Source organism: Ctenopharyngodon idella, chromosome 15, assembly GCF_019924925.1.
Source record: "Ctenopharyngodon idella isolate HZGC_01 chromosome 15, HZGC01, whole genome shotgun sequence".
NCBI lineage: Eukaryota > Metazoa > Chordata > Actinopteri > Cypriniformes > Xenocyprididae > Ctenopharyngodon > Ctenopharyngodon idella.
The window spans coordinates 25,880,195-25,901,837 of record NC_067234.1 but is presented as its reverse complement, the minus strand read 5'-3'; the positions used below and the strand labels follow the sequence as shown (position 1 = coordinate 25,901,837).

General features: G+C 37.8%; 1 protein-coding gene across 3 annotated transcripts in view; it reads left to right on the top strand.

The window, feature by feature from the left end:
* The first annotated feature begins 1,008 nt into the window (after nt 1–1,008).
* Nucleotides 1,009–21,643, top strand: part of LOC127495320 (alpha-2-macroglobulin-like) — a 34,663-nt gene continuing 14,028 nt past the window's right edge. Inside the window, exons 1-34 of one of the 3 annotated variants that reach the window (XM_051862073.1) lie at nt 1,073–1,170; nt 1,500–1,680; nt 2,260–2,416; nt 3,328–3,380; nt 3,496–3,516; nt 3,708–3,873; nt 3,984–4,068; nt 4,281–4,392; nt 4,509–4,629; nt 4,744–4,853; nt 4,946–5,116; nt 5,204–5,437; nt 5,548–5,760; nt 5,848–5,997; nt 6,268–6,393; nt 6,525–6,615; nt 6,858–6,984; nt 7,205–7,430; nt 7,501–7,624; nt 7,702–7,823; nt 7,922–7,973; nt 8,054–8,137; nt 8,215–8,391; nt 8,536–8,611; nt 8,763–8,919; nt 9,012–9,086; nt 9,169–9,331; nt 9,413–9,606; nt 9,699–9,911; nt 10,027–10,148; nt 10,245–10,326; nt 10,542–10,625; nt 10,705–10,810; nt 10,910–11,093. In XM_051862073.1, coding sequence (XP_051718033.1) covers nt 1,085–1,170; nt 1,500–1,680; nt 2,260–2,416; nt 3,328–3,380; nt 3,496–3,516; nt 3,708–3,873; nt 3,984–4,068; nt 4,281–4,392; nt 4,509–4,629; nt 4,744–4,853; nt 4,946–5,116; nt 5,204–5,437; nt 5,548–5,760; nt 5,848–5,997; nt 6,268–6,393; nt 6,525–6,615; nt 6,858–6,984; nt 7,205–7,430; nt 7,501–7,624; nt 7,702–7,823; nt 7,922–7,973; nt 8,054–8,137; nt 8,215–8,391; nt 8,536–8,611; nt 8,763–8,919; nt 9,012–9,086; nt 9,169–9,331; nt 9,413–9,606; nt 9,699–9,911; nt 10,027–10,148; nt 10,245–10,326; nt 10,542–10,625; nt 10,705–10,810; nt 10,910–10,950 — 4,302 coding nt within the window. In that variant the 5' untranslated portion in view covers nt 1,073–1,084 and the 3' untranslated portion in view covers nt 10,951–11,093. Of the gene's footprint in view, nt 1,171–1,499; nt 1,681–2,259; nt 2,417–3,327; nt 3,381–3,495; nt 3,517–3,707; nt 3,874–3,983; nt 4,069–4,280; nt 4,393–4,508; nt 4,630–4,743; nt 4,854–4,945; nt 5,117–5,203; nt 5,438–5,547; nt 5,761–5,847; nt 5,998–6,267; nt 6,394–6,524; nt 6,616–6,857; nt 6,985–7,204; nt 7,431–7,500; nt 7,625–7,701; nt 7,824–7,921; nt 7,974–8,053; nt 8,138–8,214; nt 8,392–8,535; nt 8,612–8,762; nt 8,920–9,011; nt 9,087–9,168; nt 9,332–9,412; nt 9,607–9,698; nt 9,912–10,026; nt 10,149–10,244; nt 10,327–10,541; nt 10,626–10,704; nt 10,811–10,909; nt 11,094–21,643 lie in introns of those variants that run through there. The other 2 variants (XM_051862072.1, XM_051862070.1) reach the window with 2 other exon arrangements.

The following is a 21,643-nucleotide window of genomic DNA, read 5'->3' as shown; positions in this document are numbered from 1 at the left end:
CTTACTTGTTCATTAAATATACATGTTAAATAAGTTATGTTAGCATGTACTACTATAATAGCTGTTGATTTGAACTGAAATACAGTAGATAAGATTAATTGGTTCCAGGAACTCTGGTAGTTGGAGTGACTCAACTTAAAAATTTGTGTTTATGCTACAAATTATTAAGTTCCTCTAACTCATTGTTGCTTGTAGGTTGAATGTAAATTCACTCAAAGTTGTCATAACTCAAAAAAAAAAACCCAAAAAAATGATGCAAACTGTTGCATTAATTTTTTTTTTGTTAAGCCAACACGTTATTTTTTAGTGTATTTTACTGCATGCCTGAATGCTATTTTTAATATTTGTTGCAAATGTATTTTTAAAGGGGTAGTTCACCCAGAAATGAAAATTCTGTCATTAATTACTCACCCTCATGTTGTTCCACACCCTTAAGACCTTCATTCATCTTCGTAACACAAATTAAGATATTTTTGATAAAATCCGATGGCTCAGTGAGGCCTGCATTGATAGCAAGATAATTAACACTTTCAATGCCCAGAAAGGTACTAAAGACATATTTAAAACAGTTAATGTGACTACAGTGGTTCAACCTTAATGTTATGAAGCGATGAGAATACTTTTTCTGCTCAAAAAAACAAAAACAAAAAACAAATAATGACTTTATTCAACAATATCTAGTGATATATATATATATATATATATATATATATATATATGTCTTTAATACTTTTCTGGGCATTTGAAAGTGTTAATTATCTTGTGGTCAATGGAGGCCACACTGAGCCATCGGATTTTATCAAAAATATCTTAATTTGTGTTCCATAGATGAACGAAAGTCTTACAGTTGTGGAACAACATAAGGGTGAGTAATTAATGACAGAATTTTCTTTTTTAGGTGAACTAACCCTTTAAGGCTTCAGTAGTGCTAATTTATCACAAGTTTTCAAACTGCATTGCCTACATGGTTGAATCATTAATCAAATGATCAATACAAATGTTTTGAAGGACCTCCTTTAGCATTAGAGTCACTTTAAAAGAGACGGTCGAGTTCATCTCATGACCTGGATGAGCGCTCGTCATCATGGCTCTGAATACGAACTGCTGTTGGAAAGGGCTCCTTCTGCTCTCTTTCCTCCTGATCTGTGTCAATGGACAAACATCAAGGCCGTAAGTTTTTAACAATTTCTGCTGAGGAAGGCAGGATTTTGCTTTCTAAGTGTGATCAATTATTAGTATACCATTAGTCATTGTGTAAGATAAGTCTTGATTTCTCCTGTATTTATTTAACCGATCTGGGTTGCACAGTATAGGTTTACTGTTTAAAAGACAACTTGTATAAGGCATGAATAAGCATGTCTTGTATTCTCACTTCTCAAGGTCTACAATTGATCAATAGCCAAAGAACAGTAATGATTTTCACTTCCAGTTGAATCTTTTATGTTAATTATTGTATCTAACTACTCAGGCAATATTGAATGATCATTATCTCTGGACAGATCTTTCATGGTGACGTTTCCTGCAGTGATCAAGTCTGGATCTGAGGCCAAACTTTGTGCAAGTCTTCTCAAGCCTAATGAAAGCCTTGTCATGAACATTCATCTGGTTCATGGTAACCAGAGCACTTTACTGCTGCAGGAGAAAGCTGAGGAAGAGTTTCATCGCTGCTTTAACTTCAAGGTCTGCCATCCAAATATGCACAAGATAATGACTATACAATCTGTAACGGAGCTGGACTCAGACAGAGATCCATTTGCAAGCTTTATTAAATAAGAGCGTGGTCGTACAGGCAGGGTCAGGCAGGAGCAAACAGGAACAGCAAGGGACAGGCAGAATCGTGGTCAGGATACAGGCAGTAGATCAGGGCAGGCAGAAAACGTTCACAGTCCAGATAACAATGAACAGTCCAAAGGCAGGCAACAGGGAATCATAAACAGGTAACCAGACAGGATCGATAACAGGCAGACAATAAACACAGGGAACCGCTCAGAATTGAACACAGGGTGAATCAAGACTTCGCCCTGAGGTCGTGTGTGAGTGAGTCCTAAATAGTCCAGATAATAGGCTACAGGTATATGTGGCAACGGGTGATTGGTGTGGAGTGTGCATGTGACTGGCAGGGAGAATTATGGGAACTGTAGTCCGGGAACTGACAGGAACTGACGGTGATCGTGACACAATCAAACATGTTAGTTTCACCAAAATGCATCTAGTTTTTGTGATGGCAGGTTGTGAATACAGGATATTATTTCTCATCAGGCTCCTCTGGTCGAAGCAGAATCAGTACAGAAAATGAAGGTTGAACTTCAGGGAGAGACTTTCAAGATGACTGAAGAGAGAAAAGTCATGTTCAAGCCTTACCATCCTCTGACCTTTATCCAGACTGATAAACCCATCTATATTCCAGGACAGACAGGTGAGCTGTGATTGTTTCAAAGGCTAAACCTCAGTAAATAATGCTGACATCTAAACCCTGATCACAGCTGATGTAACGCATATACATTAAGTAAAGCATGTTAATATCATGCAGTAAGCTGATGCAGCACCATAGGTCAAAAATGACAAATGTTGCACAAACCAGCAGACGGTAAAAGAGTATGAAGTAAACAGTTCAATGGATTTACAAACTTGTAAACAGAAAAGAGGAGCAGAAGATAAGATAAGGAAAGCAGACATGGATGATGAGCTTTGGAAAAACGAAAATGGTCATAGTGTGTGTTTGAGCAATCCCCTCAGCCTAAATAAAGCCTAAATAGTAAATCTCTTGATATCAGTATTTGTTTGACTATATTTTATATGAAGTCTAGAGATACTACAGATCAGGGGTGTCTAACTCAGTTCCTGGAGAGCCACAGCTCTGCAGAGTTTAGCTTCAACCTTAATTAAATGTACCTGATGCAGCTAATCAAGGTCTTCAGGTTTATTGAAACAGTGTTGAAACAGAGTTGGGACTAAACTCTGTGGCCCTCCAGGAGTTTGACACTCCTGCTATAGATCATTACATGATAATAGTTGTCTGGGATAGGCCTACTAGATTCTAACTGGTCAGCTGGTCATATTGTTTGTCATATCAAATTGGTCATAATTTTTTGTAAAATTATGGCTAAAACAGGCTGCTGTGACAGTTGAATTTGGCTCAAAAGACATGTTCACACCACAGCAGAATACAGTTGTCAATCATATAAAGTATTTGATCCTTAATACAGTTACATTCACACACAGTTCGGTCATTTACAGGAGTGAAATATTGATTGTAAGTGTTGTCCCTTACATAAGAGCTGAAGACGTTAAAAGTGGATTTTTTTAACACACATTTCTATTTTACAGTGAACTTCAGAGTTGTTACCATGGATACAAACTTTGCACCCCTTGATCAGCAGGTCTGATGTGTTTATCTTGCATCTTTATTGCCCTCGTTTTCTCTTGCATTGTTGAATACACGTTTAATAAATAAACATGGCTTTTAATCTTTAATTACTATTTGCTCTTTTACAGTATAGTACAGTGATTCTTGAGGTAAGAACACCAAATCTTCTGTACAGTCACAACAAACACACCTTTTAAATCTTATTAACAATATAGAAATTCTGTTTTATTTGCAATTATTGTGTTTTCAGTAGGATAATTAAACATTTCTTCACTGATAGTCAGGATATGTGTAGCTGACTCTAACTAAATATCTGCACTGTGTCTTTGGTTTTAAACAGGACAGTCGAGGTAACCGGATTGGTCAATGGACAAATGTTTCTTCAACAAGGTGGATTTTGCAGCGTTCTTATGAATTAAACCCAGAGGCCCGTCAAGGCATGTACAAACTGAAGGCTTTTATTAGTGACAGGATGATCTCACATAATTTTGAGGTGAAAAAATATGGTAAGTCAAAAAAACACAAATTTTCAGAGTTGCATGGGAAGAATTTCAATAATATGTTTGTATATTAATATCTAATTTGACTACTAATAATTCTAATTTCTGACTTCTAGTTTTGCCTAAGTTTGAAGTTACTGTAAAAAGCCCAAATGAAGTAAGTGTTGAAGAAGAGGAACTGATAATTGAGGTTTGCGGAAAGTAAGTGGTTTATTTTATTTCCTGCATTAAGAGAGCAGTGTGTTCTTCCATTCTTGGCACAATTAAGTTACTTTGATTTAATTGTTAATTGCGTTCTTTTTTTTCTTCTTTTTTTCTCTGGGGTCAGTTACTTACTGTAACCCCCATCCTAATATATTAGTTGCTGAACTCAACCCTGGGCTGTAGATCATTTTCTTAATCCTTTTTCACAGATACACTTACGGACAGCCTGTACCTGGTAAATCATGGGTGAAAGTGTGCCGTAATACTTTGTCCTACCAAGCCCATCACACCAATCCAGTGTGTTTAGAGGAAACCATTAAGGTGTGTGAGTTGAAACACAGTACAAGTAATTAATGGTACATTATCTTTCCTCCATTTATCCAGTTAAACCACTCTTTAGTTAATATGCCATGTTTGTGTTCATTCATTATAATTAGATAAAAAAGACAGGCTGTGCCATCCATACCTTAGATGCATCAGTCTTTTTCAACGCCACACTAAACGACAGTCTGGAGAATTCTCTTCGTGTTGAGGCAATGGTTACAGAAGAAGGAACAGGTGAGCTGCTGGATTTGGTCAGATCCCCATTACATACATTTCTTGAATTTCTCATTTTTGATGTTTTACTTTTATTTGAGTAAATATTTATTTTGGTGTTTTTACTATTTACAGAGATCACCATGACAAAATCTGAATCTGTATCTCTTACTTATGAAATTGGTAAAGTCACATTTACTGACCTGCCCAAAACATATGAACATGGATCAGTTATAGAAGGAAAAGTAAGTCTAAAATCAGTTTGTCTCAGTTTAACACCATTGATATGTACAGAATTATTCCTTAATATATTCCTTTAAAATCGTATTTTCAACAGATCAAACTCTCTAATTTCAAAGGCGCACCAATTCGAAACAAAGAGGTTTATCTTATGGAGGGTCACACTTGGTCCCCAAAACTGCTCCTAAATCTTACTACAGACAGCGATGGACTGGCCAGCTTCTCTTTTAATACATCCAGTCTTTCTAAAAGTGATATTAATCTGATTGTAAGAGAGTTTGTGTTCAATTAGTTTACTTTTTTTTAGAAGAGTTCAATTTCATGACTTATTTCTGATTCTTTGTTCACTTGTCAGGCCAGTGTCTATCCAGAGGTCCATTATTATGGCTACAACAGGCCTTACATCTCTGCAGATATAAAACCAGTTCGGCTCTTCCAGCCTGCTGCTCCATTCAGTCCAACACTAAGTGAACTGATTATAGAGAATACTGAGCAACCATTAAAGTGTGACTCTGAGTTTACAGCCACCATCAAGTATTATTTTGTTGGAGAGACTGTTGAAGACTTCAAAACTGACATTATCTATATGGTGAGAACATGTGCAGTGTACATTATTACAGAGATGTTTTGTATTGTGTTTGCAGTGTTAATTGGCTGCACTAGTCAGTTTGTTATCAGAGTGTCATCTGTCTGTTTCAGGTCTTGTCCAGAGGAGTGATTGTTCATCATGGATATGAGAAGGTTGAAGTGAAATCTTCTAATGGAGTAGCAAGTGGCACAGTGTCATTCAAACTGTCTATTAGTGCAGATCTGGCTCCAGTAGTGCAGATTCTGGTGTACTGTGTTCTGCCCAGTGAAAATGTTGTTGCTAGTAGCGAAAATTTCGACATTGAAAAGTATTTCAAAAACAAGGTATGTATTGTAGCTTTAGAAATTAGCCATTTTAAACTGTATTACTGACTAACTTCTAAAATAAACCCTATTGACTGTATGTCACAGGTGTCTCTGCAGTTTTCTCCTGCTAAAGCAGTTCCTGGTGAGAAAAACACTCTCCAGCTCTCAGCTCAGCCTGGTTCACTGTGCGGCCTCAGTGCTGTAGATCAGAGCGTCCTGATCCTGAAGCCAGGAGAACGTCTGGATACTGACAAGGTGTAGATGCTTTCAGATTTAGTATGATTAAATGTGTCTGCATAGTGGGAATCTACAGTGTGAATCTAGTGATAACAGACTTTAGTTATTACTGCTATGATCCATCAGTGTTTAATCTGACATCTCGATCTCAGGAGATTTAACATTAATTAATCATTAATGCTTTCTCACCAAAATGGAATTAAAGTTTTGTTGGAAAATACATTTATTTATTTACTGTTGAATTTTTAGAAATCATACTGATAGTGTGTGAACGTGGTCCCGTCACAGATCTTCAACCTGCTGCCAGTGCAATCGGGGTCATATTACCCTTATACTGTTGAAGATGAGCAGGAGTGTCTGCATGTGAGACCCCGTCGAGCTGTGCCGACAGATGACGCCTATGAATCCTTAAGGGTAACAGGTGGATTTTATGTGTGGCAGTGCAGTAGATAATGATTGGTAAAGTATATACTGCACATGCGTAAGTACATGCATAAAAAAGCCCCCTTGATTATACTGACAAAGTAATCATTGCCATTTGACAGAGAGTGGGATTGAAGATGGCAACAAATTTGGATGTGCGAGTCCCTCGGTGTCTGTTATACAAAGGCTTGATGTATCGCCGATATGACATAGGTAAATGTACCTACATTTGGCAGCCCTAAAATACTAAACCTAATATAAAAACTAAATAAACTGAAACTAGAAAACTCTGACAACACTAAATAAATCTGTATATGAAAATAACATAATGTATATTAAAATGACGATCTGCCTTCTGTTTTCTGTTTAATTATGACTGTATATAGAATTGGTTATTCTGATGTGCTGTTCATATACATATCACTTAAAACTATAAAATATCACCTTTTTCTCAGAGATGGATCGTGCTCCAAGAGTGATGTATTTATTAGGGGGTGGAAATTTTGGTGACCGAGATTCTCCAGCAGTGACGATTCGGACCGTCTTTCCCGAAACATGGATCTGGGAACTTGCTGAAGTGGGGTATGTGAAGCATAATCAGTACATTAAACATTATATTTATCTTATTACTTATCTTTAATACATCATCTCCCCTCACACCCACAGGACAGAAAGTACCTTGCTTGCTTTGCAGATCCTGAATCCAGTTTTTTTATCATCTGTGTGTTGAATGATGTTATTTATTACAGGAAAAATGGCCAAGTCAGAATCAACAATGCCTATTGATGTAATTCCTCCACAGGGACTCTGGATCAGCTCAAGTTCCTGTCACGGTTCCTGACACCATCACCTCTTGGGAGACGGAGGCCTTCTGTCTGTCCTCTGAAGGTCTGGGTCTGGCTTCTCCTGCTCAGCTGACAGTTTTCCAGCCCTTCTTCCTGGAGCTCTCTCTGCCTTACTCCATCATCCGTGGGGAGATCTTTGAGCTGAAGGCCACTGTCTTCAACTATCTGTCCAAGTGCATCATGGTGAGATTTCACACTCAGTCTTATCAAATCATATCAAATATGCCACTAATCATGTGTGGTTGATTGACAGGTTAAAGTGACTCCAGCTCCTTCCTCAGACTACACTCTCAAAGCCTCTGATGATCAGTATTCATCCTGTCTATGTGCTAATGGAAGAAAAACCTTTAAATGGATCCTCACTCCTTCTGTTCTTGGTGAGTTTTCCAGTCTGAATCATTGTTTCTCAGTGTTTGTGTCTGTTGTACCTTCATGTACATGTCTTGTGTTGTAGGAGTTTTGAATATTACAGTCAGTGCAGAGGCAGAGGCATCCCAGACTGTGTGTGACAATGAGATTGTGAGCGTCCCAGAGAGAGGACGCATTGACACGGTCACACGAAGTCTACTCGTACAGGTCATCACACATCAAACAGATTTCAGACATAATTTATCCATGATCCTAATGCTGCTTATATCAGTATGATGTGTTGATGTGATTGTTTTATGCTGCAGGCGGAAGGAACTGAAAAAGAAGAGACTCACAGCTGGTTACTGTGTCCAAAGGGTTGGTCCACAGACTATATTTAACATCATAGCATTACTCTGCTGATCACTGATATGTGTTTCTGTCTGTCTGGTTCATAGGTGACAGTCTCTCAGAGGAAGTGGCTCTGACTCTTCCTAAAGATGTGATAGAGGGATCAGCCAGATCCACTGTTTCAGTCATTGGTAACATTTACAAATACAAACAGAAATGAGGAGATTGGGTTAAAATGTAGTGAGTTTTATTTGTGTATGATTTATAGGAGACATATTGGGTCGGGCACTGAGGAATCTTCACGGATTATTACGGATGCCATATGGCTGTGGAGAACAAAACATGGCTGTTCTTTCTCCCAATATTTATATTCTGCAGTATCTGGAGAACACGGAGCAGCTCACCTCAGCCATCCGAGAGAGAGCCACAGGCTTCCTGAAGAGCGGTGAGAGACAAAAATCATGTAAAAATAAATAAATAAATAAAAAATACTGAGACCAAGAAAATACTAAGAAAATAAGTCACAATACATTTGACTTCAGATTTGGTCAACTCAAATTAACAACTTAATCATTGTCAAACTCAACAGGATACCAGAGGCAAATGAACTACAGACATAACAGTGGAGCATACAGCACATTTGGACATGGTAATGGGAATACATGGTAAATATTTGTGACTTTTCACTTAATTTAGTCAAAATAGATCAATCTACAATAGTAAACAGAAATATTATATTCAATTGTAATCACTTATTTAGAGATTCAGTCAACTCAAACAACTAATGACATTATAATTAAAACTTGCAAACACTAGGTTGACTGCCTTTGTCCTGAGGTCTTTTGGCAAAGCACAGAGATACATATTTGTTGACCCACAAATTATTCAGAGTGCAAAGGAATGGTTAATAAGCAGACGGGATTCAGACGGCTGTTTTCTCCAACAGGGAAGCTTGTTCAACAACAGAATGAAGGTCTGTCATTGGTCAATAAACATTAACACAGCAACAATGCCTCTACCTGAAACAAAAGATTTTTGCATTATGTTCTCTAATATTTATTCCAGGGTGGAGTGAATGATAATGTGACCATGACTGCCTACATTACTGCATCATTGCTTGAACTGGAAACTCCAGTCACAGTAAGTTCATCTACAGGAAACACAGTATAAACTCATAGAAAAATGACACTCACAGCATCTTTTTCCCTATTTTTTGTCACAGGATCCTGTCGTCAGTAAAGGTTTGTCATGCTTGAGGTCCGTCATTGAGGATGTCAAAAACACTTACACCACTGCTCTGCTCACTTACACTTTCAGTCTGGCTAGAGACACGGTCACTCGACAGCAGCTTTTCAAGAAACTGGAGGATGTTGCTATTTCAGATGGTAAGAGGTTTGTTTTTGATGACTTTTTTTTTTTTTTTTTACCACTCTCAGTGAGTTACGTGTGTGTCTTTTGTCCTTAAGGGTCTCATCTCCACTGGTCTCAGTCTGCATCTGCTGATGACTCTGATTCTCTGGCAGTGGAGATCAGCTCATATGTGCTGCTAGCTGTTCTCACTGCAGATTCAGTCACTACAGCTGATCTGGGCTATGCTAACAGGATTGTCAGCTGGCTTGTGAAGCAGCAGAATGCCTATGGAGGATTCTCCTCCACACAGGTTACTCAAACTACTCCAATCAAACACACTATTGCTGAATATGCTGGTGTGAGGGAGTAAAAGTGACATTACTGAACACATTTATTTCCCAGGACACAGTAGTGGCTCTTCAGGCTCTGTCTTTGTACGCCACCAAAGTGTTCAGCTCTGACGGCTCCAGCACAGTGACTGTCCAGTCAGCAGGAGACACTCACCACTTTGATGTCAATCAGGACAACAAGTTACTGTACCAGGAGAAGCAGCTGCAGAGCGTTCCAGCCAAATACAGCATTGAAGTGAAGGGTTCGACCTGTGTGTCTGTGCAGGTCTGTAGTGTGTTTAGCTTCATTTACTCACACTCACTTTCTCTCTTGGCATTTTATGGTTATTCTGCTTTGAAATGGTTCATTAATTTAATTTTGGTTGTGTTGACTCCCTCAGTTGGCTCAGTTCTACAACATTCCCACTCCTACTGAAGCTAAAACATTGAGCATTGATGCTAAGATTGAGGGAGATTGCAAGAAAACCTTGGGACAGTACCTATTGTTAAATTTCACTGTGAAGTAAGAACAGTAACTTTATGCTATAAGACATGATTTTGGTTATGGCTTTAGTTCAGTCAGCATGGACTCTGATGGTTGATATTATTTTTTTTCCAGATATGATGGTCCACAGGCAAGAACTAACATGGTCATTGTGGATATTAAACTCTTGTCAGGATTTACAGCTGATACATCAATGGTGAGTTTGACTAAGTGAAGTGATTCATAATTAGATTTACTGTACTGTCGCTGTGAATCTACTGTAAGATGGTGCAGCTATGGCCGATATTGTCCTGCTCACTTCTTGTTGAACAGCATAGCATTAGAATTAGAATAGCTTACAGAAAATAGCTCTCCTGTTGGCCATGTGAAAATCATACATTTATTTCTAAAAAAAAATCACTTTTTCCACAGCTTAAACCTCAAAGCACTTCAAGTACATCACTTGTGGAACGGGTTGATTCTAAAGATGATCATGTCATCATATATTTGAAAGAGGTGGGAGAACAGCAACATTCATATGATAAGAAACAGTGATTCATTTACATTTTTTTATCCACTATTTATCCTCCTGCAGGTTCCAAAAAATATTGCAGTCAATCACCAGTTACAATTAAAACAGATTCTTCCAGTGAAGAATCTCAAGCCAGCTGTGATTAAAGTGTATGATTACTACCAAACAAGTAAGATTTTATGTGCCATTTTTCATTGTTTTTATTATGTGATTCAAAAGTATCAGTTGACAGTAAGGTAATTTCCCTCAATTTCAATATTTCCCTCAGGTGATCTGTCGGAGACTGAGTATTCATCCCACTGTGAATAAATTGTCATGCTTCAGTTCTGCAGCTTGAATAAATATGTTTGAATGCCGACTAAATGTTTTTATTCAGTGTTTATATCTTTTCCTGGGCAAATTAGTTTCATGATTAGCCTTCATTTTATTAAACCCAAACAACCTGAAAACACTTTGGTGAGCTTATTGTATTTTTGTTCTTGATTTGTAGTTGTTTGTAGTTGCATTTGGGGCACAGCTACTGAAACGAGAATGCATTTTCAATACATTCTAATGCTGCTAAGAGATGATACAGTTACAATAATGCAGTTAAGATCCATGTACAGCCAGGGTTTTCAACTAGGGACTTCTGGAAGTCAGTGAAATTACTGCAGAAATCTGTTAAAAAGGATATATAAAACACGTTCTAAAAAACTATCAGAGCAAAGAATCCAGGAGTCACCATGAAACAGACGATAAGAAGCATACTTCTTTTGTTTAATGGCGATTTACATTCTTAGTGCACATCACCACCTAAGGGGCAGTTGTGCAACCATTTTTGAGGCTAATTATAAATTAAAAAGAAAGACTGAACTAAATATCAGGTTTGCAAAGATAATATGGCTGTACTGTAGACTTATAAGTTAATTTTTTTTTTTGTTTAGCCATTTTGCTTTCACATTTGTTGTAAGGTGAGGTATCTTACATATGTATTTTAATTATAGAAATACATTACATGATAGAAAATGTTGCAGAATTCAGATCTACAATGTGTGAGATGAGAATAAAATAAATAAAAAAACTAGAGTAAAATAAACTTTCCTTTATGTTACAATTGTGCTTTATAATTACACATACATTTACATTTAATCATTTAGCAGACACTTTTATCCAAAGTGACTTACAAATGAGAACAATAGAAACAATCAAATCAACATGTGAGCAACATTTTGCAAGTGTCATGTCAAGTACCAGTTATTCTAGCAAAGTGCACATAGCACTTGTTTTTTTTTTAATAAATCGAGAGACAGAATAGAAATAGAAAAAGTAGGTGTTAATATTAATGGGTCAAGTGTTGACGAAATATACACCGATGAGGCATAACTTTATGACCATGGAGCAATGGATGAAGGTGGCCTGGTCTGATGAAACACGTTTTCTTTTACATCCCGTGGATGGCTGCCCTTACGGAACAAAAATATATGGGGATATACTGCAAAATATAATGCGATATGTTACATAATACATTTCCATATATGGGAAACTTGTGCTTATATTTTTCAATATACTGCAATATATGCATTGACCATGTATGGCTATATATTGATACATATAAAATATTTATAAATAAAGACAACAATAGCATTACATTCATAAAGTTTTATCCTTTATTGTGTACATATATTGCACATACATGTTCCCATATAAATGTGAATGTATTGTACACACATATATACACACATTCATGGAATGAGTTACAGTCAGTGGTTACAACAGACTTCTAGTGCATGCTTTGTTTCTGACTGTTAAAGGAGAGTAAATGTTAAAATTAAGTACCATTTCATGTGTTTTGCTCAACATTGATATAGGGGGAGATCTGTTAGTGTTTAAAGTTGTATTATTTTGGAATTTAAAAGGTTTCTGGTATGTGTGAGTTTTTGGGGTTACCATTGTGCTGAAGAGTAGAGCCTGTGGTTAGGTTAATGATTGGATGAGTACCATTTAAACTATAATAACTTTATTTAAAAAAAAAAAAAAAATGGTTGTGCATGCTATAGTGTAGTGATAGTCTCTTTGGTAGAAACTTTAGTACATGTAGGTGTGCTTTTGTTAACTAACTTGAAAATGTGAAACATTTAAAATGTGTTAGATAATATATTTTAACATATATGTCTTTATACTGCATGAGTAAATATATCTGCAATATATTATGCAGTACCATATCTGAGCACATATATTGTGCGGGGCAAGACTCCTCTTTAAACAAATGCAAGTAAACGGGGAGCTGCGGCTTTTCTGTAGAAAAAGCGCAAAGTTTACATTTCTCAATAGATTTCAACGGTTTATGATCTGCATGGAGTACGAAAAAGGTTTTGTCTCCAATTATTCAGAATCTTGCTAGTTTTGAACTTGAAAATTATTCATCAGTCATAAGAATTGTGAAAACGCTTCTCAAGCATAGATTTGGTTTATTTATCAAAGTTAATAATTATGGATATATTCCTAATGTAATATAATTTAATGTACTACACTGTAAAAACAGGGTTTCTACAGGTTTCATCAAATCTAATTTAATGCTTTTTAATGCCAATTTTTAAATGTTTAATGCCATATATGTGTGTATATATATATATATATATATATATACAGTGGGTACGGAAAGTATTCAGACCCCCTTAAATTTTTCCACTCTTTGTTATATTGCAGCCATTTGCTAAAATCATTTAAGTTCATTTTTTTTCCTCATTAATGTACACACAGCGCCCCATATTGACAGAAAAACACAGAATTGTTGACATTTTTGCAGATTTATTAAAAAAGAAAAACTGAAATATCACATGGTCCTAAGTATTCAGACCCTTTGCTCAGTATTTAGTAGAAGCACCCTTTTGATCTAATACAGCCATGAGTCTTTTTGGGAAAGATGCAACAAGTTTTTCACACCTGGATTTGGGGATCCTCTGCCATTCCTCCTTGCAGATCCTCTCCAGTTCTGTCAGGTTGGATGGTAAACGTTGGTGGACAGCCATTTTTAGGTCTCTCCAGAGATGCTCAATTGGGTTTAAGTCAGGGCTCTGGCTGGGCCATTCAAGAACAGTCACGGAGTTGTTGTGAAGCCACTCCTTCGTTATTTTAGCTGTGTGCTTAGGGTCATTGTCTTGTTGGAAGGTAAACCTTCGGCCCAGTCTGAGGTCCTGAGCACTCTGGAGAAGGTTTTTGTCCAGGATATCCCTGTACTTGGCCGCATTCATCTTTCCCTCGATTGCAACCAGTCGTCTTGTCCCTGCAGCTGAAAAACACCCCCACAGCATGATGCTGCCACCACCATGCTTCACTGTTGGGACTGTATTGGACAGGTGATGAGCAGTGCCTGGTTTTCTCCACACATACCGCTTAGAATTAAGGCCAAAAAGTTCTATCTTGGTCTCATCAGACCAGAGAATCTTATTTCTCACCATCTTAGCAAACTCCATGCAGGCTTTCATGTGTCTTGCACTGAGGAGAGGCTTCCGTCGGGCCACTCTGCCATAAAGCCCCGACTGGTGGAGGGCTGCAGTGATGGTTGACTTTCTACAACTTTCTCCCATCTCCCAACTGCATCTCTGGAGCTCAGCCACAGTGATCTTTGGGTTCTTCTTTACCTCTCTCACCAAGGCTCTTCTCCCCCTATAGCTCAGCTCTAGGAAGGGTTCTGGTCGTCCCAAACGTCTTCCATTTAAGGATTATGGAGGCCACTGTGCTCTTAGGAACCTTAAGTGCAGCAGACATGTTTTTTGTAACCTTGGCCAGATCTGTGCCTTGCCACAATTCTGTCTCTGAGCTCTTCAGGCAGTTCCTTTGACCTCATGATTCTCATTTGCTCTGACATGCACTGTGAGCTGTAAGGTCTTATATAGACAGGTATGTGGCTTTCCTAATCAAGTCCAATCAGTATAATCAAACACAGCTGGACTCAAATGAAGGTGTAGAACCATCTCAAGGATGATCAGAAGAAATGGACAGCACCTGAGTTAAATATATGAGTGTCACAGCAAAGGGTCTGAATACTTAGGACCATGTGATATTTCAGTTTTTCTTTTTTAATAAATCTGCAAAAATGTCAACAATTCTGTGTTTTTCTGTCAATATGGGATGCTGTGTGTACATTAATGAGGAAAAAAATGAACATAAATGATTTTAGCAAATGGCTGCAATATAACAAAGAGTGAAAAATTTAAGGGGGTCTGAATACTTTCCGTACCCACTGTATATATATGGTATTATGTCATTTATCGACATTTATCTCCATATATATGGCAATAAATGTTGATAAATGACATAATACCTTAATATTATGTCATTTAATTCTTAGTATTCTTAAAATACTAAGAATAAAAAATGCTGAGATGGTTTGATATCAAATAATACATTTTTCAACACACCTGAATGTCATTCAGTAAAGTTGAATTATCAGACACACTGAGTTAACCCAAACAAACTGTTGAAGTGTTAACCATTATCACACTAAACAGGATACCAGAGACAAATGAACTACAAGCATTTTGATGGATCATACAGCACATTTGGTTATGGTGATGGGAATACATGGTAAATATATTACTTTTGTTAAAAATAAATAATATCAAGGTAATCTTTAATAATAAACCCAAGAGGATGGCACAAAAAAGGTCTCTCAGTTCAGATGATTTGTTTTTAGATTGATGATGGATGGAATTCATTGAAACACTTGATGACATATTTTTGAATTATATCTTCCACACCACCAGGTTGACTGCCTTTGTGCTGAGGTCCTTTGGCAGAGCACAGAAATACATATTTATTGATCCACAAATTATTCAGAGTGCAAAGAACTGGTTAATAAGCAGACGGGATTCAGATGGCTGTTTTATCCAACAAGGAAGACTGTTCAACAACAGAATGAAGGTCTGTCAACTTCTGTCTATCCATCTCTCTATTTATCTCTCTATTTATCTAGAACACCATAGCAACCACCTAGAAATGGTCTAGTAACTATCTAGAAAACCTGGAATATATGATCTGTATGATTACATGTTTGTTTGTTTTTTTTTTTGTTTTGTTTTTTGAATAACATTTTGACTTTCTCAAGGCAGCTTCAGTGTTTGTCTAGATGAACTTTCCAACTTTCCTTTTTGAGTGTGTTTCTTTATTTATCTTTTATTTCTCATATATTCCAGGGTGGAGTGAATGATAATGTGACCATGACTGCCTACATTACTGCATCATTGCTTGAACTAGAAACTCCAGTCACAATAAGTTCATCTACAGGAAACACAGTATAAACTCATAGAAAAATGACACTCACAGCGTCTGTTTCTCTGTTTGTTTTTGTTGTTGTTTTTTTTCCACAGGATCCTGTCATCAGTAAAGGCTTGTCATGCTTGAGGTCCATCATTGATTCTCCTCCACACAGGTTACTCAAACTACTCCAGTCAAACACTCTATTGCTGAATATGGTGAATATGGTGTGAATGAGTAAGTGTGATATTAGTAAACACATTTGTTTCCCAGGACACAGTGGTGGCTCTTCAGGCTCTGTCTTTGTACGCCACCAAAGTGTTCAGCTCTGACGGCTCCAGCACAGTGACTGTCCAGTCAGCAGGAGACACTCACCACTTTGATGTCAATCAGGACAACAAGTTACTGTACCAGGAGAAGCAGCTGCAGAGCGTTCCAGCCAAATACAGCATTGAAGTGAAGGGCTCGACCTGTGTGTCTGTGCAGGTCTGTTTAGCTTCATTTACTCACACTCACTTTCTCTCTTGGCATTTTGTGGTTATTCTGCTGTGAGATGATTTATGAATGTGTTTTTGTTTGTGTTGACTCCCTCAGATGGCTCAGTTCTACAACATTCCCACTCCTACTGAAGCTAAAACATTGAGCATTGATGCTAAGATTGAAGGAGATTGCAAAACATTGGGACAAAATTTCATTTTGAAGTTCACTGTCAAGTAAGAACATTTGTATTCAAGTCAAAAGACTAGAACATGATTATAACTTAACATTAACTAACAAATAAATCTTTACAGAATATTTTGGTAACACTTCATTTTGATGGTTCCTTTTGAACATTCTATTGAGAGTTAGTAGACTTGTAGGTGCAACGTTACTTAGGCCCCGTTTACACTAGTGCGTTTTCGCTTTAAAACGTCGATCTTCGTCTACACTGGCTTTTCCTTAGCGTTTCAGAAACGATCGAAAACGCATGTCACATGACCGTTCATGCACACTGGGCGTAAACAGTGTAAACAGTTGCCTCTTGCGCATGTAGGTAGCTGCAGTATTGAAAAAAAACACAATGGCTGCTAAAAATGACAACACCTAGCAAAGATTGCAGTTCAGTCTCCATGTTATTGTTTACACGCTTGTCAAGGATATGCAGAGCGAATGTGGGCAGCCATCGTTTTCAAAAGTCTCCGTTTTTGTACATTTATACTGAAACGCAACCCCTTTCGTTTAAAACGAAACCGCACTAGTGTAAACGAGGCCTAAATGTCAGCTGACTAAGTTCTCCCGGTGTGTTCTGCACCGTTGGCTCTAGTCGGATGCCATTGGGTTTTTTTTGGGGACGATTCAGCATGTAGAATCGGTGTCGGACGAGAAAGAGAACTCTGATTGGCTGTTTAGTGAACGAGTCAAAGTGCGAGAATAATAGCAAAACAGTGAGACATGTCAAGGCGGTACAGACAGAAGTCTGTTCTAATTTTACGTCATGTACCTGAGTGTTCCTGTGCTAATGTTTAATATTAACGTGAGCCGATTGGAACTTGATCAATTTAGAAATTGATCAGCATGAACAGGGGCATAATTTCCAATTATAGTGTGCCTATAAAGTAAGTACGTGCAAGTAAAGGGGAACAATATGTAAATTCTGGGGAATAAGGGGTAACAAACAGGAAAATAAAAATTATTTATACTGTAAGTATTTTAGAACTAAGGGGTACTTATACTATTATGATAGACAACAATCTTACGTTTGGGAGCAATTTAGCAAGAACATACACTGCACACCTTTTTGTAATAATAGTGTACAAATATATGAAGGCTTTTTTAAAACTTACAGGGTAGGCTACATATCAGTGCATTTACACAGAATTTTGTTTTTATTGCAAAAGTGCACTGATTGAGTTGTTTCAAGGCAAGTAAAACTACAAAATTGCAATTTTTTAATACTGGGGCAATATACTCTTGTTTCATGAAGTTACAGGTTAAGTACAATAAAAACACATGTATACACACAATCTGATATCACTTGGAAACCTTTATTTGAAAAACAACTCATTTCAAAACAGATTTACAACACTTCTTATTCGTTTCTCTTGCTTGGCTTCCTCCTCCTCCTGTTCCTCTTCTTCTTTTTCTTTCTTTGAATTTTGTATGTCTTAAAAGAAAATACAGTACACCCAGAAATGACCTCAACATTTACTCATCTTTTACCCTCATGCCATCCGAAATGTATATGACTTTCCTTCTTCAGATGAACACAAACAAAGGTTTTTAGAAAAATAAATAATCTCTGGGAATGCTTTATAATCCAAGTTTATGTGTTCCTAAGAAGTCGAAGCATCAAACAGCACATACAGTAATAACTACAGTAATCCATACAACCCTAATGGATGAATCAATGTCTTCTGAGGTGAGCAGCCTGCAATGTCATACTTACCCTGTAACTACATGAAACAAGAGGCTAACCAGCACCACTTTAATTTACAGCCCGCAGATGTCATGCTTACCCTGTTACTACATGAAACAAGAGGGTAACAAGCACCACTTTAATTTACAGCCCGCAATGTCATACTTACCCTGTAACTACATGAAACAAGAGGCTAACCAGCACCACTTTAATTTACAGCCCGCAGATGTCATGCTTACCCTGTTACTACATGAAACAAGAGGGTAACAAGCACCACTTTAATTTACAGCCCGCAGATGTCATGCTTACCCTGTTACTACATGAAACAAGAGGCTAACCAGCACCACTTTAATTTACAGCCCGCAGATGTCATGCTTACCCTGTTACTACATGAAACAAGAGGGTAACAAGCACCACTTTAATTTACAGCCCGCAAAGTCATATTTACCCTGTAACTACATGTAACGAGGGTAACCAGCACCACTTTAATTTACAGCCTGCAAAGTCATACTTACCCTGTAACTACATGAAACAAGAGGGTAACCAGCACCACTTTAATTTACAGCCCGCAAAGTCATACTTACCCTGTAACTACATGAATCAAGAGGGTAACCAGCACCACTTTAATTTACAGCCCGCAAAGTCATACTTACCCTGTAACTACATGAAACAAGAGGGTAACCAGCACCACTTTAATTTACAGCCTGCAGATGTCATACTTACCCTGTAACTACATGAAACAAGAGGGTAACCAGCACCACTTTAATTTACAGCCGAACGAAGGTCTTACGGGAGTAGGTGAGACATGAGGGTGAGTAATAAGTGACATTATTTTCATTTTTGGGTGAACTAACCTTTTAAAAAGTGTCACTCGTATTTCTAAAGAAACACTGTCCAACAGCAACACCCGCAGGTAAAGTTACAGCAGGAGGCATGCCTCCTTTCCCCTCATAGAAAATCAACAGACACCTTAAAGCGTGTGGTAGGTTTTGTGGGGGGTAATTGAAAATGAGAAAGTGAGAGGAGGCAATGTCTCGATTACACTGTGATTGGATGTGATTGGTTATGATTGGATATGATTGGTTTTGTGCGATAAATCCCGCCGTCTTGTTTACGTGCGCATTCTGCGCGTCAGTCTGAATGAACAAAATGATGGCGTCAATGGGAAGACTAATTGAAAAGTAAGTAAACAGCTCAGCCACTTTATGACATACAGTGGGTACGGAAAGTATTCAGACCCCCTTAAATTTTTCACTCTTTGTTATATTGCAGCCATTTGCTAAAATCATTTAAGTTCATTTTTTTCTCATTAATGTACACACAGCACCCCATATTGACAGAAAAACACAGAATTGTTGACATTTTTGCAGATTTATTAAAAAAGAAAAACTTAAATATCACATGGTCCTAAGTATTCAGACCCTTTGCTGTGACACTCATATATTTAACTCAGGTGCTGTCCATTTCTTCTGATCATCCTTGAGATGGTTCTACACCTTCATTTGAGTCCAGCTGTATTTGATTATACTGATTGGACTTGATTAGGAAAGCCACACACCTGTCTATATAAGACCTTACAGCTCACAGTGCATGTCAGAGCAAATCAGAATCATGAGGTCAAAGGAACTGCCTGAAGAGCTCAGAGACAGAATTGTGGCAAGGCACAGATCTGGAAAGGTTACAGAAAAAATTCTGCTGCACTTAAGGTTCCTAAGAGCACAGTGGCCTCCATAATCCTTAAATGGAAGACGTTTGGGACGACCAGAACCCTTCCTAGAGCTGAGCTATAGGGGGAGAAGAGCCTTGGTGAGAGAGGTAAAGAAGAACCCAAAGATCACTGTGGCTGAGCTCCAGAGATGCAGTCGGGAGATGGGAGAAAGTTGTAGAAAGTCAACCATCACTGCAGCCCTCCACTGCTTTATGGCAGAGTGGCCTGACGGAAGCCTCTCCTTAGTGCAAGACACATGAAAGCCTGCATGGAGTTTGCTAAGATGGTGAGAAATAAGATTCTCTGGTCTGATGAGACCAAGATAGAACTTTTTGGCCTTAATTCTAAGCGGTATGTGTGGAGAAAACCAGGCACTGCTCATCACCTGTCCAATACAGTCCCAACAGTGAAGCATGGTGGTGGCAGCATCATGCTGTGGGGGTGTTTTTCAGCTGCAGGGTCAGGACGACTGGTTGCAATCGAGGGAAAGATGAATGCGGCCAAGTACAGGGATATCCTGGACGAAAATCTTCTCCAGAGTGCTCAGGACCTCAGACTGGGCCGAAGGTTTACCTTCCAACAAGACAATGACCCCAAGCACACAGCTAAAATAACGAAGGAGTGGCTTCACAACAACTCTGTGACTGTTCTTGAATGGCCCAGCCAAAGCCCTGACTTAAACCCAATTGAGCATCTCTGGAGAGACCTAAAAATGGCTGTCCACCAACGTTTACCATCTAACCTGACAGAACTGGAGAGGATCTGCAAGGAGGAATGGCAGAGGATCCCCAAATCCAGGTGTGAAAAACTTGTTGCATCTTTCCCAAAAAGACTCATGGCTGTATTAGATCAAAAGGGTGCTTCTACTAAATACTGAGCAAAGGGTCTGAATACTTAGGACCATGTGATATTTCTTTTTTAATAAATCTGCAAAAATGTTAACAATTCTGTGTTTTTCTGTCAATATGGGGTGCTGTGTGTACAATAATGAGGAAAAAAAATGAACTTAAATGATTTTAGCAAATGGCTGCAATATAACAAAGAGTGAAAAATTTAAGGGGGTCTGAATACTTTCCGTACCCACTGTATCACCACTATGTCACGTCAAAATCAAACTCGAAAAGACTTGCTGACTGCTGGGGTTTTTAGTGAGCAATCAGTTTGGTGAATATATCTTCGTGTCTGTGACAGTGTTCCTCGAGCATGACTGATGATCCAAAATAGCCTAAGTTGACTATTAAAAAGAACATCTGAACATATATCAATACACAAATAAAATATATTGTTTAAATTGTTACTTTAGTTATTATTTTGGAATAAATGTAAAAATGCTTAAAACACTAACTGACGAGATTGACTTGGTTTTAATAAATAAAACATTAATTACATTGTTAATGTAAAAATACAAAATAGAATTGTATTTGGTTTCTTTTTTTTATGTAATGTAACATTCATTTAATGAGGAAAATGTGACAATGTTAAGAGTAACGGACATGAATTTACATTTGATTTATAAATAAATAACAAACTGTGAGGACTTTGCCTCCTCATTTCAGAACACCACTGCACGCCACTGAAGATTTAATATGTCAGTGTTGCATGTTTTGATCATGTGATTCAGATTTATTCCATGTACAGGTTTCCATTGTTATATGAATGTGAAC